The following is a 13,769-nucleotide window of genomic DNA, read 5'->3' as shown; positions in this document are numbered from 1 at the left end:
TTTACTAATATACTTATTATTCCTATTTTGATAGTGTCTTTTTTCCCCATTAAAACTAAGATTTCTAGATCCTAAGACTTTTTAAAAATATATATTTTTTTATTTTATTTTTTACAGAGAGGAAGGGAGAGGAATAGAGAGTTGGAAACATTGATGAGAGAGAAACACCGATCAGCTGCCTCCTGCACACCCCCTACTGGGTTTGTGCCCACAACCAAGATACATGCCCTTGACCAGAATCGAACCTGGGACTCTTCAGTCCGCAGGCTGATGCTCTATCCACTGAGCCAAACCAGTTAGGGCCTCAGACTTTTCGTAATGCCAGTACTGAATGCTTAACATACTGAAAAATGTACAGTATAGAATAGTGATGGAAAAGCTCTACTTTTATGAAGCTCAGACTTGTGACTACTTTTACCATCAAAAGTAAGGAAAAAGAACTTAAAACAGTAACAGAGTCCATGCAATACTCCTATGATGGTAGAACTGTATACAGCTATACTATGAAAAGCAATAGCTAACAGGAGGGAGTAAGCAAGATCAGCAGCCTTGTTACATAGGACTAGCCTGCAGTAGCTCTCAAGAAGAGAACTGTTTTACTCTGGGGAAGTCATTTGTGTTCCTGTTGGTAATGCTAAGGATCAATCATATTCAATAAGTTTGAGTTAAGGATGCGAGGAAAGGATGTAATATTTTTTAGTAACGTCCACTAAAACTATGTCTTCGAAATGTGTCTGTTAGAAATGTCTATAAATAGAATAAGTTACCTTGAAAATTAGTAATCTTCATGTCACTGAACTCTTAAAGCATAGGCTGGATAACTAACTCTGAGGAAGACTGTAAATGGGACTCAAATTTTGGGTGAGAGGTTAAATTGTATGGTATCTTACACCTCTTCTAACACTTGAGATTGTTTTGAAATATATTTGCTAAAGAAATCCCACTTCTGTATTTTTTTTTAAACTAGTCAGCATCTACATGAATTTCCACTAATACTCATTTTTGGAATTGCCACATCTCCTGTTATCATCCATCGGTTGCTTCCTCATGCAGTATCATCTATGTTGTGTATAGAAATATTCCAATCTTTGTCTTGCAAGGAGCACCTGACTACAGTAATTGATAAGGTAAAAATAAAAAAATTTATCAGTGAAATAGGATGAAAGAAAATTGCCAAGAATAGATTATAAGTATAAATGTTAATGATAAATTTCTGCATCTCTTCAGAGTATGATATTGAACATATTCCTTCACATATTTTAATATTTTTATTGAATGATTTTGTGGTATAGTATTGCCTCTTGAGATAAAAAGATAAGATTTATGAAAAGAATGATATCTGTCAATCTATAGCTATCAATCAGTTATTACTCAATGGAAAATTACTGGTGTTAAAAATAAATTTTTACAGAATTTAATGACTTCCTGGTAACAGTAACAATATTTTGACTCTTATATTTAATATTAAATGATTTGAAATTTTTAGTGGACTCTTGTCATGCTGCTCTTGACTGAAAATAAATACTAATATTTTCCCAAACCATAGCTCTATGCCTCTACCTAAATAGAAATACACTTCTTTAGTATTGACCTTCCACAAATTGTTGCTAGACTCAGCTCCCTTGAGGTGTGCTTTATGTTGCTTGTGTAAGGTAAACTAATGACAACCTTCCATTTAGTTACTAACCACTTCTACAGTTTTTCCCCATAAAGGTGGTATCCATTGGTTTGCTGACACTCTAGGGAAAATTTTTCCAGCTATAGTTTTTAAAATTGCTTGGTTGTAGCCAAGTTCAGTTGGCCTTCTATGACCATGTTTCTGTTTAAAATGTCTAGACCTGGGGAGGGGCAGGAGTGGGGTGGAGGGGGCCAGTGAGGGAGGAGGAAGGAAGACATCTGTAATACTTTCAACAATAAAGATAAATTATTAAAAAAAAAATTTTAAGTCTAATATGACTTCATTTTCAGATGTGAAATCTTCACTATAGGCCATTGAAAATTAGCTAGTTAATACAAATTCAGCTATTTTATATTTTTGAAATAAACATGTTAATTTGGGGTTTCTTATCTAATAGTACATAAAGTGTATCAACAGGGATGAGAAAGAAATCAGATAACAAGAATTGCCAAAACTTGTAGCTTCAGTGGCTTCTGGTGGGAGAAAGGGGTTTATATAGTTGATAGGCAGTATTTTTAAAAATGAGGAATTGAATAGGAGGTGATGGACATCTTTGATTTTGAGCGTGTGGTATGAACAGCTCCTTTTTGTTATTGTTGTGTAAATTAATTTAAAATTTTAGTTGATGTTTAACCTAAAAAACCTAGCTACTATTATAACTCTTATAGTTACTGTGTCTTATTCTTTGACTCAATACTTATACTTGATATTTATGAAGAAAAAGACTAACAAGGAGTATGTCCTGTCCTCCATTTATCTCTTTCAGCTACTTCTTACAACTCAGTTTCCCTTTAAACTAAGTGAAAAAGTATTACAGATTCTGACCAGCATCTTTTTATATTATGATTTCTCAATACAGAACTTTATAAAAGGACTTCAGGTAAGAAGACACTAATGGATTTGAAAATTCACAAGCTGATTCTAAATAATTTGCATGTTATTTCAAATTGACTAGTGTGATATTTAAGGCATTTTAAATGGCAAAATCTAGAATAAGTAAATTCAAGTTACATTATTCTAGGTCCTACTATTGCTTTGTTACCTTGCAGCAAAAATATAGAGAATGCATTAATTGGATAGCAAAATGGAAAAGGGCCCCTGTCCATTCCAATGATTCTTAACCATGTTAGGGGGTGGGATGGGAAAAGAGACCTTTTTATTTATTTATTTATTTATTTATTTATTTATTTATTTATTTTTATATATTTTTATTGATTTTTTTACAGAGAGGAAGGGAGAGAAATAGAGAGTCAGAAACATCGATGAGAGAGAAACATTGACCAGCTGCCTCCTGCACACCTCCCACTGGGGATGTGCCCACAACCAAGGCACATGCCCCTGACCAGAATCGAACCTGGGACCCTTCAGTCCACAGGCCAACGCTCTATCCACTGAGCCAAACCAGTCTTGGCAAGAGACCTTTTTAAAAAAAATTGATGAAAGCTTATAGACTTTCTACCTAGGAAATCCTATATAATAAAGAGGTGATATGCAAATTGACCCTCATGCCCTCACAAGATGGCTGCCTATGACCAGGCTGGCAGGGGGGTTAGTGAGGGGACTACCAAACAACTGAGCAGCAGGTTGCATGGGGCGACCAGGTTAGCAGGGGAGTTAGTGAGGGATGACCAAACGACTGAACAGCAGGCTGTGTGGGGCAACCAGTCCAGCAGGGGGAGGGCAGTTGGGGGTGACCAGGTCAGCAGTGGGGGCAGTTGGGGGTGACCAGGTCGGCAGTGGGGGCAGTTAGGGGCGACCAGGCCGGCAGGGGGGCAGTTGGGGGTGACCAGGCCATTAGGCAGGTGAGCGGTTAGGAGCCAATGGTCCAGGATTGTGAGAGGGATATCCGACTGCTGGTTTAGGCCCGATCCCCGGGATTGGGCCTAAGCTGGCAGTTGGAAATCCTCCAAGGGGTCCCGGATTGGAGAAGGTGCAGGCTGGGCTGAGGGGAACTCCCCCCCCCCACATGAATTTCGTACACTGAGCCTCTAGTGTTATATATAAGGGGTCAGCAAACATTTTTGTAAAGGACCAGATATTAAATATTTTGGGCTTTGCATGCTACATATGGCCTCTGTTGTATAGTCTTTGTTTTCTTTTAAAAAAACAACAACCCTTTAAAGATATAAAAAACATTCCTAGGCCATATAAAAATGGGCTGTGGGTCATAGCTTGCTGTCCTCTGCATATATGTGTATGTGTTCATTTATATTTATTCTTATATATTGGGAATGCATTTTCACCAAGATTTCCTAAATTGCCAGAAAAAAATTCATTAACCTAGCTTCATAACATCTATTCTAAACTAAAAATAGACCCCATTCTTTAGTTGTTTAAAACTTAATATTATTTCCTTCTCTTGGTGACTACCTAAAATACCTTAGGAAAGTGTAATCATTGTGAACATATGTCAGTTGTCAAATTGATTAAAACCTGTATATTAGTAACGTCAGTACAAAAGCACAATATAATACCTCATGTTTATGTAGTGCCTAGATGATTATAAATTACTTTCCATATCCACTCTTCTTCCATATAAAACACTGTAGTGGTCTGTTGTGGCTAATATATGTCTTTTTTCAGTTTAGATATTTTTTATAAAAGTATTTAAAAGCAAGAAAATATTTACTTTAGCAATATGTGAAATTAAATGATGATGGAGTTATAACAACTTCTAACTTCTTATTCATTTCATTTTATTTATTTATTCATAATTATTTATTAAGAGCCTACTAAAATCCAAGCACCATGCTAAGTTCTAGAAATGCATAAGACAAAGAAATGTCTGCCTTCAAATTGCTCATTGCTTAATGAAGGAGGCAGAAAAGTAAACATGCATTTATAGTTCTGAGTCAATGCTATGAAAGAAACATTCCTGGAGATTATATAGAAAGAAGTGTGTCCTAAGGAAGAAGAGCTAGCCAGGTCAGAATTGGAAGAGCAATCCCGGCAAAGGCAACCAGAGAGGGAGAGATCTATCAGAGATCTACTGCAGTAATATAGACAAGATATGACAAGGGCTAAATAAGGTAGTGATAGTGGGAATGGAGAGGAGGAAACAGATTTGAGGATGAGATAGAATCAACAGAATCTGGTGACTTAAGTAGATGATAGGATGTGTAAGAGAGGAGCATAAGTGACAGATACAAAGATTCTGGTTTGGCAGATAGATTGGAGGTTGGTACCATTTATTAAGTGTACATTTAATATAAATGAAAGCCAGTTAGAAAAGGGTGAGTTTTTGAATAGGTTAATTTAGGTTTTCTTGGATATAAAGATTTGGCACTGAGGAAAAAAATCTGGGCTAGAAATATTTAGGATTTATCATTAAAAGGTGGTTAGTTGAAGTCATGTAATGAGTATGAGGCATCAAGCAGAGGAGTAAGGAACGCACTAAGAGTAGAACCTTAAGGCAGACTGATACATAAACATGAGCAATAGAAAAGGAGACTAAAAATAAAAGGAAAGCCAATAGAAAGTAGAGTACTACTGAAGTCAAGGGAAGAAGGAGCTTTAAGAAATATAAATTGTAATCTCAAATACCATTGAAAAAGTGAGTGAAGAAAAGGACATTAACCAAGTTACTAATCTCTATGGGTCTCAGTTTTCTCATCTATAAAATAAGGGGAATCAGATTGGATGATTTTATAGGTTTCTGATCATTTACTAAGCACCTCCTTTGTGCACTTTACTAAGTATTTTCTTTGTTTCATTAATGTATTATTACCCTCAATTTTGCACATGAAAATACAGCCTTAGGGTAAGTAGCTTGGCCTAGGTCACATAGCTAATAAGTGGCAGAACATTTAGACCCCATTTTTCCAGTTTTCCTAATCACCAGTGGGAAATATGTGTAAGTCCTGATTTCTGTAGAGGTAAATAGGGAATATGATCATTCTGCATATGTTTAAATCTTTCCTTCATCAGGTGGATATGTTAACCAACTTGTTAATTGACCCAGAGAGTGAGGACGCACTTGGACAAAATAGTTAAGTGACACTGGGTTCTTACCCTATTTGTAGCTCTACTGTAACTTGTGACTTGCTCCCATTCATCTTCTCAAGGAAGTTCCTTATCATGTTTGATTTTTATTTTTCTGATGTTTAAAAAAATGGTGTTAACATTAGAATAAGTATTACCACATTAATGTCATTGGAAAATACAAGTAAAAAACAAGATTATGTTAATATGTGCAAAAATAATTTAGCACTTGGCATGGATAGTTGCTTTCTGATTTATACTTGTTTTTAAGTTAGGCTGGTCCTTCACCTTACAGCCTTATATTTCCTCCAGAATGAACTATTTTGGAGGATTTTCTCTAGCCTGGGGTATCTGGTCTGTAGCTCTATAGGCTCAGAGATTCATTATTATTTTACCCAGGAAGGACCAAGCTCAAATACCTTAAGAGTGTTATGTAAACTAGCATATTAACTTATTATTTTGTGATGGGAATGCTATTTCCCAGTGATCACAGTGTGTTTTGTCTACTATGTAGGGAACTGTCTCTCCAGTATCAAGGTATCTGGAAAAAAGCAAACTGGTCAATAGAAGGTTGCTTAGAGTCAAAGTTTTTAATATTTGGAGAGTTTTACGAGATATATCTTATCAGTTATGCCAGAATCTGGAAAATCATTCATCCTTATACTGTGACAACTACAGCATTTTAGTTACTAGATTACTTGTACCTATCAGATACTGTACTTAATGTTTTCCTCCATGAAGTAAAACTGAATTTAAAAAGATACATTTTCTTTAGCCATCATCATTTTTCATTATTCTTTTTATGAAAAAAGAATAGGCAAAGCTTCTACCATTGTAACATTTTTATTTATTTAGCAGACCAGTTTTTACACTGATTTTAGATTGGTATTTTTTTATGAGTTTTGGGACATCGATTAGAACCTTAGGTCACATCCCAGTCTCATCCCCACAACATTTACTGTACTGCTATTTTAAGTGAGTTACTTCTGCAAATAACTAATTTATCTATTTGTATTAGTTTCTTTAGTTTATACTTCAGAGATTATAATGTCCTGACCTTGTCCACAAAATGAAAACCTTAAAATATTAAAGGTATTAACCATTTATGTATTTTTTGCAGTGTTACTGTGACCATTAAGTATATTTTGTGTCATAAATACTTCTGCTGTTTAAAAAAACAACAAAATATTGAGCAGACATAGGGCAAAAGATTTACTGCCAAAATATAACAAATATATTTAATCTTTACATTTTTTTCAGCTTTCTCTATTAGAGCATTTCTATTCCCAGCCCCTCAGTGTTCTATGTTGTAATCTCCCAGAAGCCAAGAGAAGAATACATTTTTTATCAGATAATCAATGTGAAAACATCCGACGTCTTCCATCATTTAGGAGGTAAAAAAAAATAAAGTGTATATTTAACATGTCTTACGATAGAGTTTGGGCCAAAATGAGGGATCTCAGATGCAGTTATTTTTAAAGATGAAAAAGGAAAAAGAAACTTAATTTTTTTAGAGCAGATTAAAACCCTTCTGTGTTTTTTGAAAATATATTTTTATTAATTTGAGAGAGGAAGGGAGAGGGAGAGAGAGATAGAAACATTAATGATAAGAGAATCATTGATTGGCTGCCTCCTGATGCCCCGATGGAGCCCACAACCCGGCATGTGCCCTACTGGAAATCAAACTGTGACCTCTTGTTTCATAGATTGATGCTCAACCATTGAGCCACACTGGCTGTGCCCGTTCTGTTTTTAACTGTGAGATTTTTTTTTTTTTAATATATTTTATTGATTTTTTACAGAGAGGAAGGGAGAGAGACAGAGAGTTAGAAACATCGATGAGAAACATCGATCAGCTGCCTCCTGCACATCTCCTACTGGGGATGTGCCCACAACCCAGGCACATGCCCCCGACCGGAATCAAACCTGGGACCTTTCAGTCCGCAAGCCGACGCTCCATCCACTGAGCCAAACCAGTTTCGGCAACTGTGAGATTTCTTTGTTGTCTTTGAAAATTTGGCATGAGGAAAAGTATTTTTTACAAGGAGACATAATTTACAGATTCTCCAGAGTTACTTTTTATAAATAACATTTCCTATTTCTGGAGATTATGATTGGACCCCTAGACTGTGAACTGCAGCTGACTTAAGGGGTTAAAAATATCATTAAACTATCATCTTGAATGTATTTTTGAGAAGAAATGAAAGAATGTGACCACCAATCTAGGTAGTTCTTTTCCCCCATGTGTTATTCAAATACTTAGAATGTTTAATTTTCTCTTTTTGTGTTTGATACGGTAAACATTTTAGGTACGTGGAAAAGCAAGCTACAGAAAAGCAGGTTGCACTGTTGACTAATGAGAGATTTTTAAAGGTAGGACTGTGGCTGTATTTCAGTTTTATTCTCCTTGTTTTCTTAATGAAAAAGAATATACACATAATATATATTGAGTTAATTTTACAAAACATTTGTATATCTTAATATGCTTTGTAGAATGAAGTAGTCCTTGATAATCATATAGGAATGTGACTATTAAAGATTACACTAAACCTCATATCAAAGATAAGACTTTATTAACAACTAGAACATTAGGTTTCTCCTATGGTCTATTTTGAAAACACTTTTAGATCTCAGTTTTCTTTCCACATGACAGTTTGGAAACTGCAGACAGTTTCATTTTAATGTCCTTTTAAAGACTGTCATAAATAAAAGCACATAGAAGCCATGTAGTTTAGGAACCCACTGCTAAGTGGGTATTGATTTGATACAATGTCATTATATATTGATAATATAATGCCAGGAAAGAAGTAATGAGCTTAAAATATTATGAATTAGCCATAAAATGAAGGGAATATCAAAAGAAAGAGTTTGATTTATATCTTTTGTGAATAATAGTTGGACATGGTACATCATTCACAAGGCAAAGGCAATATAGAGTGAAAAGATTCCAACTGCCCTCTTTCCCTTCCTGAATATAGCCAGCGTTATTAGTTTCTTACATATTATTCTAGAGATATTCTCCACATACACAAGTAATTATATATATATATTATGGGGGTTTCCTCCACTGTCTTACAGAAATAAGTATATTATATACACTATTATATCTACCTTGCTTTGTTTTGCACTTAATTTTGGAAATCATTGCATATCTGTACTAAACAGTGGCATAGTATTTTATTGAATGAATGTCCCTTCATTTTATTTAACAAGTCTCTTACTGATGGACAATAGAAATTCATAATGTCACACTTATTTTTATACTCTTTATGCCATTTTAAGGAAAAAGTTGTTAGAAAATTGTAATAAAATTAAGATGAGATTGAAGTTAAGCTCTGGTGCTATGTGTGAGTTTTGCTATTATGTATTATTTTCAGATTTTGAGTAAAAGAATGTTAGTCCCCAGAGGGCATATGTTCTGTATAGTTCTAAATACTAATTTACCTCCTTTTTGTAAAATCTAAAAAATTATTAAGAATGGCTTTCTTGAGGTACAATTGATATACAACATTACAATAGAGAATGGCTTTTATTAAACACTAGAGGCCCAGTGCATGGATTTGTGCACCGGTGGGGTCCCTCAGCCTGGCCTGTGCCCTCTTACAATCCCGGACCCCTCGGGGGATGTAGCAGTGTGCAAAGTGGCAGGTGGCCCGGAAGGATCCCGAGCTGGGGTGGGCACCGCTCCACTCATCCCGGCCCTGCTGTGCCTGCTGCCACCGCTCGGCAGTGCTACTGCGGAGGTGGGAGAGTCTCCCACCGCCACAGCTGCTCTCACCAGCTGTGAGCCCAGCTTCTGGCTGAGCGCGCTCCTGCTATGGGAGCACACTCACCATCAGGGGGCAGCTCCTGCATTGAGCATCTGCCCCCTGGTGGTCAGTACACGTCATAGCAACTGGTCGACCAGTCAACTGCTTGTAATGGTTGCTTAGGCCTTTATATATATATATATATATATATATATATATATATATATATATATATATATATATATATATATATATATTAGGGGCCTGGTGCACGAAATTCATACACAGGGGGCTTCCCTCAGCCTAGCCTGCACCCTCTCCAATTGGGGGCATCCCTCTTGCAATCTGGGACTGCTGGCTTCTAACTGCTCACCTGCTTGCCTGCCTGATGGCCCCTACCTGCCTCTGCCTGCCTGATCACCCCTAACTGCCCTCCCCTCCCAGCCTGATCTCACCCCCAGCTGCCCTCCCCTGCTGACCTGATCGCTCCTAACTGCCTCTGCCTCGGCCCTCACCACAATGGCTTTGCCTGGAAGGAAGTTGGACGTCCGGAAGATGGCCAGTCGACCCGGTCTAATTAGCATATTACCCTTTTAGTAGTATAGATAGATTATATAGGATACGATTGCCTTTTTCAGCAGGAGGAGATGCTCTGGACAGACAAAAACACATAATCCCTATATCTGGACTGATAGCCAGCCATAAGCATTATACTACCAAACCGGTCATGAAAAAATTGAACTGCTTTCTTACACCTTACACCAAACAGTTGTTGCCCTTAAAACCCCTCCTCAGCCCCCACCTTAGGTTCTGCCTTCACAGTTCACCCAGATTAGGTTCTGATTGGTCAGTTTCTATGCCAGTCAGCATCAGAAGCTCTGCCTCCTAGGCAGCCATTGGCTCCTGGCATTTCACCCAGATTTGGTTCTGATTGGTACATTTCTGTGCCAGTCAGCATCTCCGGGCCTATCTCTGGGCCTGATCAAAGAGGTGGGGCTGATCAGCAGCCCCTGAGGAGGCCCAGAGAGAAACAGAGGCATGGCTGCTGGCAAAGCCGGGGGAGAGAGAGGCAACGGCTGATCAACAGCTTCCACGGAGGCTGGGAATCAGACCCTGCCTCTCTCTCTGCAGGCCTCTCTCTGGGCCTGATCCACAGCCCCCTTGGCAGTCAGTGCTGGGTCGCTGCGCCGTCACCTGCTGCAGTCAGTGCTGGGTCGCCATGGCAACCCAGCACTGACTTCTGGTATTTGGTCAAACCTTGGTTGTTACGGACCCTGGCTCTTTATATAGATAGATAGATATAGACTAGAGGCCTGGTGCATGACATTCGTGCACTCACGGGGGTTCCCTTAGTCCTGTGCCCTCTCACAGTCCGGGAGCCTCAGGGGATGTCTGACTGATGGCTTAGGCCCGCTACCCCCGGGGAGTGGGCCTAAGCCAATAGTCAGACATCCTTAGTGCTACTGAGGAGGCAGGAGAGGCTCTCGCCACCGCTGCTGTGCTCTCTAGGTGTGAGCCCAGCTTCAGGCTGAGCAGTACTCCCCCTGCAGGAACACACCTACCACCAGGGGGCAGCTCCTGCTTTGGATCAGGCAGAAACCGGCTCTCCGATATCCCCCGAGTGGTGCCGGATTGCTAGAGGGTGCAGGGCAGGCCGAGGGACCCCACCAGTTCACAGTCAGGGCCAGGGAGGGACACAGGAGATTGGCCAGCCGGGGAGGGACTGCGGGAGGGCTCCAGGGTGTGTCTGGCCTGTGTCACTCAGTCCCGATCAGCCGGACCCCAGCAGCAAGCTAACCTACTGGTCAGAGTGTCTGCCCCCTGGTAATCAGTGCACGTCATAGCGAGTGGTTGAGCGGCCTTAGCATATCATTAGTATATTACGCTTTGATTGGTTGAACGGCCGACTGGACGACCGGACACTTAGCATATTAGGCTTTTATTATATAGGATTACTTTTTAAAAATATGTTCTTTATTTTTTTAGAGAGAGATGAAAGGAGAGGGATAGATAGAAACATCAATGAAAGAGAAACATTATTGATCGGCTGCCTCCTGCACACCCACTACTGGGGATCAAGCCTACAACCTGGGCATGCACCTTGACCAGGAATTGAACCAGCTAATTCTTGGTTCCTGGGTCAAAGCTGAACCTCTGAGCTACACCAGCTAAGCTATTAAACATCATTTTTAATGCAGAATTCACACTGGGCCTTAATATAAAATTACTTCTAGATTGAGTTTAAGAATCGTTTTCATAATTTCTGTAACCTTTCTGGAGCAGTACAGAAAATCCTCAAACCCTAATGCAGGTTATTTTGGTAGAGAGGAAAATTAAGAGCCACTGGAAAAGGATGTGTGCATGTTTACTAAAGTCTTTTAAGATCACATAGATTAGCTCTCTGCTAAGTGAGCTTGTTGCCAAGTGCATTTCCTGCTAGAACTTTCTTTCGAGAGTGTATTTTTAAAAGCCAGGAATAGATTTTTAGAGTACCTTTAACCATTGAGTTACAAAGGGAGAGAATGTCTAGGCTAGTCTCTTGTAGAAATAGCCTGATATTTATCTCTGCTTTTCAGTAACTTTTTGTGTACTGTCTAAGCATTTATTTCTACTGTACTTGTTCTTGTTGCACTCATCAGCCTGCTTCTTATCTTTCCCGAATTCATTTTAGGATTTTATGTTTTTTCATTTAGAGGCATATTTTTTGAGACTTACATAGAATATGAAGCAGCATAAAGATTTATACCCTTAGCCTGAAAAAGTTATCTTCAGGCTACCTGCTGAATTCAAAGGACAGAAGAGGTCTATGAAAAATTAGTGTGTCTGTTGATTTGAATAGTGTAGAGTGAAAGCATCTTTGAATATTTTATTCTTATAATGCTTTTTTCTTTTTATAATTTTGTTTTTAAATACAATATAATTCAACTTCATGTTGAATTTTGCTACAGTTTTAAAAATTGGAAAAAATGTCACATTAAAATATGGTACTGCGTGATGTAGGGAAAGATCCTTATCTTAAACTCAGAAATCTTACATTTTATCTTCAGCTACTCAAGAACCATGTGTACTTAAGAAAATCACTTACCCTATTTAAGCCTCTATTTCCTTATCTAAATAATCAGATAATAATTCCTAGTACAATTTTCTTATAGGTTTAGTGATAATCAAAGTCTGCTCAGCAAGTGAAAGTTAAAAACAAATATAACTAAAACTTTTGTAAATGTAAATCATATTGTTACTATTTTTACTATTATAAAAATTAAGATCTCATATGAATACATAGTTTTATATACTATACTGTTTTATATACTATATATAAATACTAGAGGCCTGATGCATGAAATTTGTGCACAGGGGTGGGGATGGGGGAGGGGAGGATGTCCCTCAGCCTGGCCTGCACCCTCTTGCAATCCGGGACCCCTCGCTCCTTACTGCTTGCTCACCGCTCCTGAACGCTGCCGTGGAGGCAGGAGAGGCTCCCGCCACTGGCGCTGCACTCGCCAGCCATGAGTCCTGCTTCCGGCTGAGTGGAGCTCCAGCTGTGGGAGCACACTGACCACCAGGGGGACAGCTCCTGTGTTGAGCGTCTGCCCCCTGGTGGTTAATGCGCATCATAGCGACCAGTTATTCTGGTCGTCCAGTCCTCCCGCCATAGCGGTCACTGGACTTTTATATATATAGATTATATATAAAATATTTTACATAATCATATAGATTACATAGTTATATAGACATTCCTACGCTTAGAGTTTATTTTTATTTTTTTTAAAATATACTTTTATTGATTTCAGAGAGGGAGAGAGATAGAAACATCAATAATGAGAATCATTAGTTGGCTGCCTCCTACACACCCCACATTAGAGATCAAGCCCGCAACTTGGGCATGTGCCCTGACTGGGAGTTGAACCGTGGCCTCCTAGTTCATAGGTCAACACTCAACCAGGGGTCCTCAAACTCTTTAAACAGGGGGCCAGTTCACTGTCCCTCAGACCGTTGGAGGGCCGGACTATAGTTTAAAAAAAAACACTATGAACAATTTCCTATGCACACTGCACATATCTTATTTTGAAGTAAAAAAACAAAGCGGGAACAAATACAATATTTGTATTTGCATGTGGCCTGCGGGCCATAGTTTGAGGACCCCTGACTCAACCACTGAGCTATGCTGGATGGGCTTAGTGTTTGTTTTTGTACCTAGTTTCTAAACTAAGATTTCTAAGACATATACCTCAAAGTATATTCCAAAAAAATGCATACTCTTTATGTCTGGGCTCTTTCTGCCCTAAAAATCTACTTTCCTCTTTACGCTAATGAACTAAACCAATGGTTATCAAATCAGAATCACTTGGAGAGATTGTTAA

General features: G+C 38.5%; 1 protein-coding gene across 4 annotated transcripts in view; it reads left to right on the top strand.

Moving 5' to 3' along the window:
• The window catches only part of ORC3 (origin recognition complex subunit 3), a 59,132-nt gene that overhangs the window by 16,152 nt on the left and 29,211 nt on the right, over window positions 1-13,769 (top strand). For all 4 annotated transcript variants that reach the window (XM_059700998.1, XM_059700996.1, XM_059700997.1 and 1 more), the window contains 4 exons: window positions 968-1,127; window positions 2,445-2,558; window positions 6,920-7,053; window positions 7,969-8,032. In XM_059700998.1, the coding sequence (XP_059556981.1) occupies window positions 968-1,127; window positions 2,445-2,558; window positions 6,920-7,053; window positions 7,969-8,032 (472 nt within the window). The remainder of the gene's footprint in view (window positions 1-967; window positions 1,128-2,444; window positions 2,559-6,919; window positions 7,054-7,968; window positions 8,033-13,769) is intronic.

This window comes from Myotis daubentonii, chromosome 6, assembly GCF_963259705.1.
Source record: "Myotis daubentonii chromosome 6, mMyoDau2.1, whole genome shotgun sequence".
Lineage (NCBI taxonomy): Eukaryota > Metazoa > Chordata > Mammalia > Chiroptera > Vespertilionidae > Myotis > Myotis daubentonii.
Note: the sequence above shows the minus strand (reverse complement) of the source record. Positions and strands in the feature narration are given on the sequence as shown.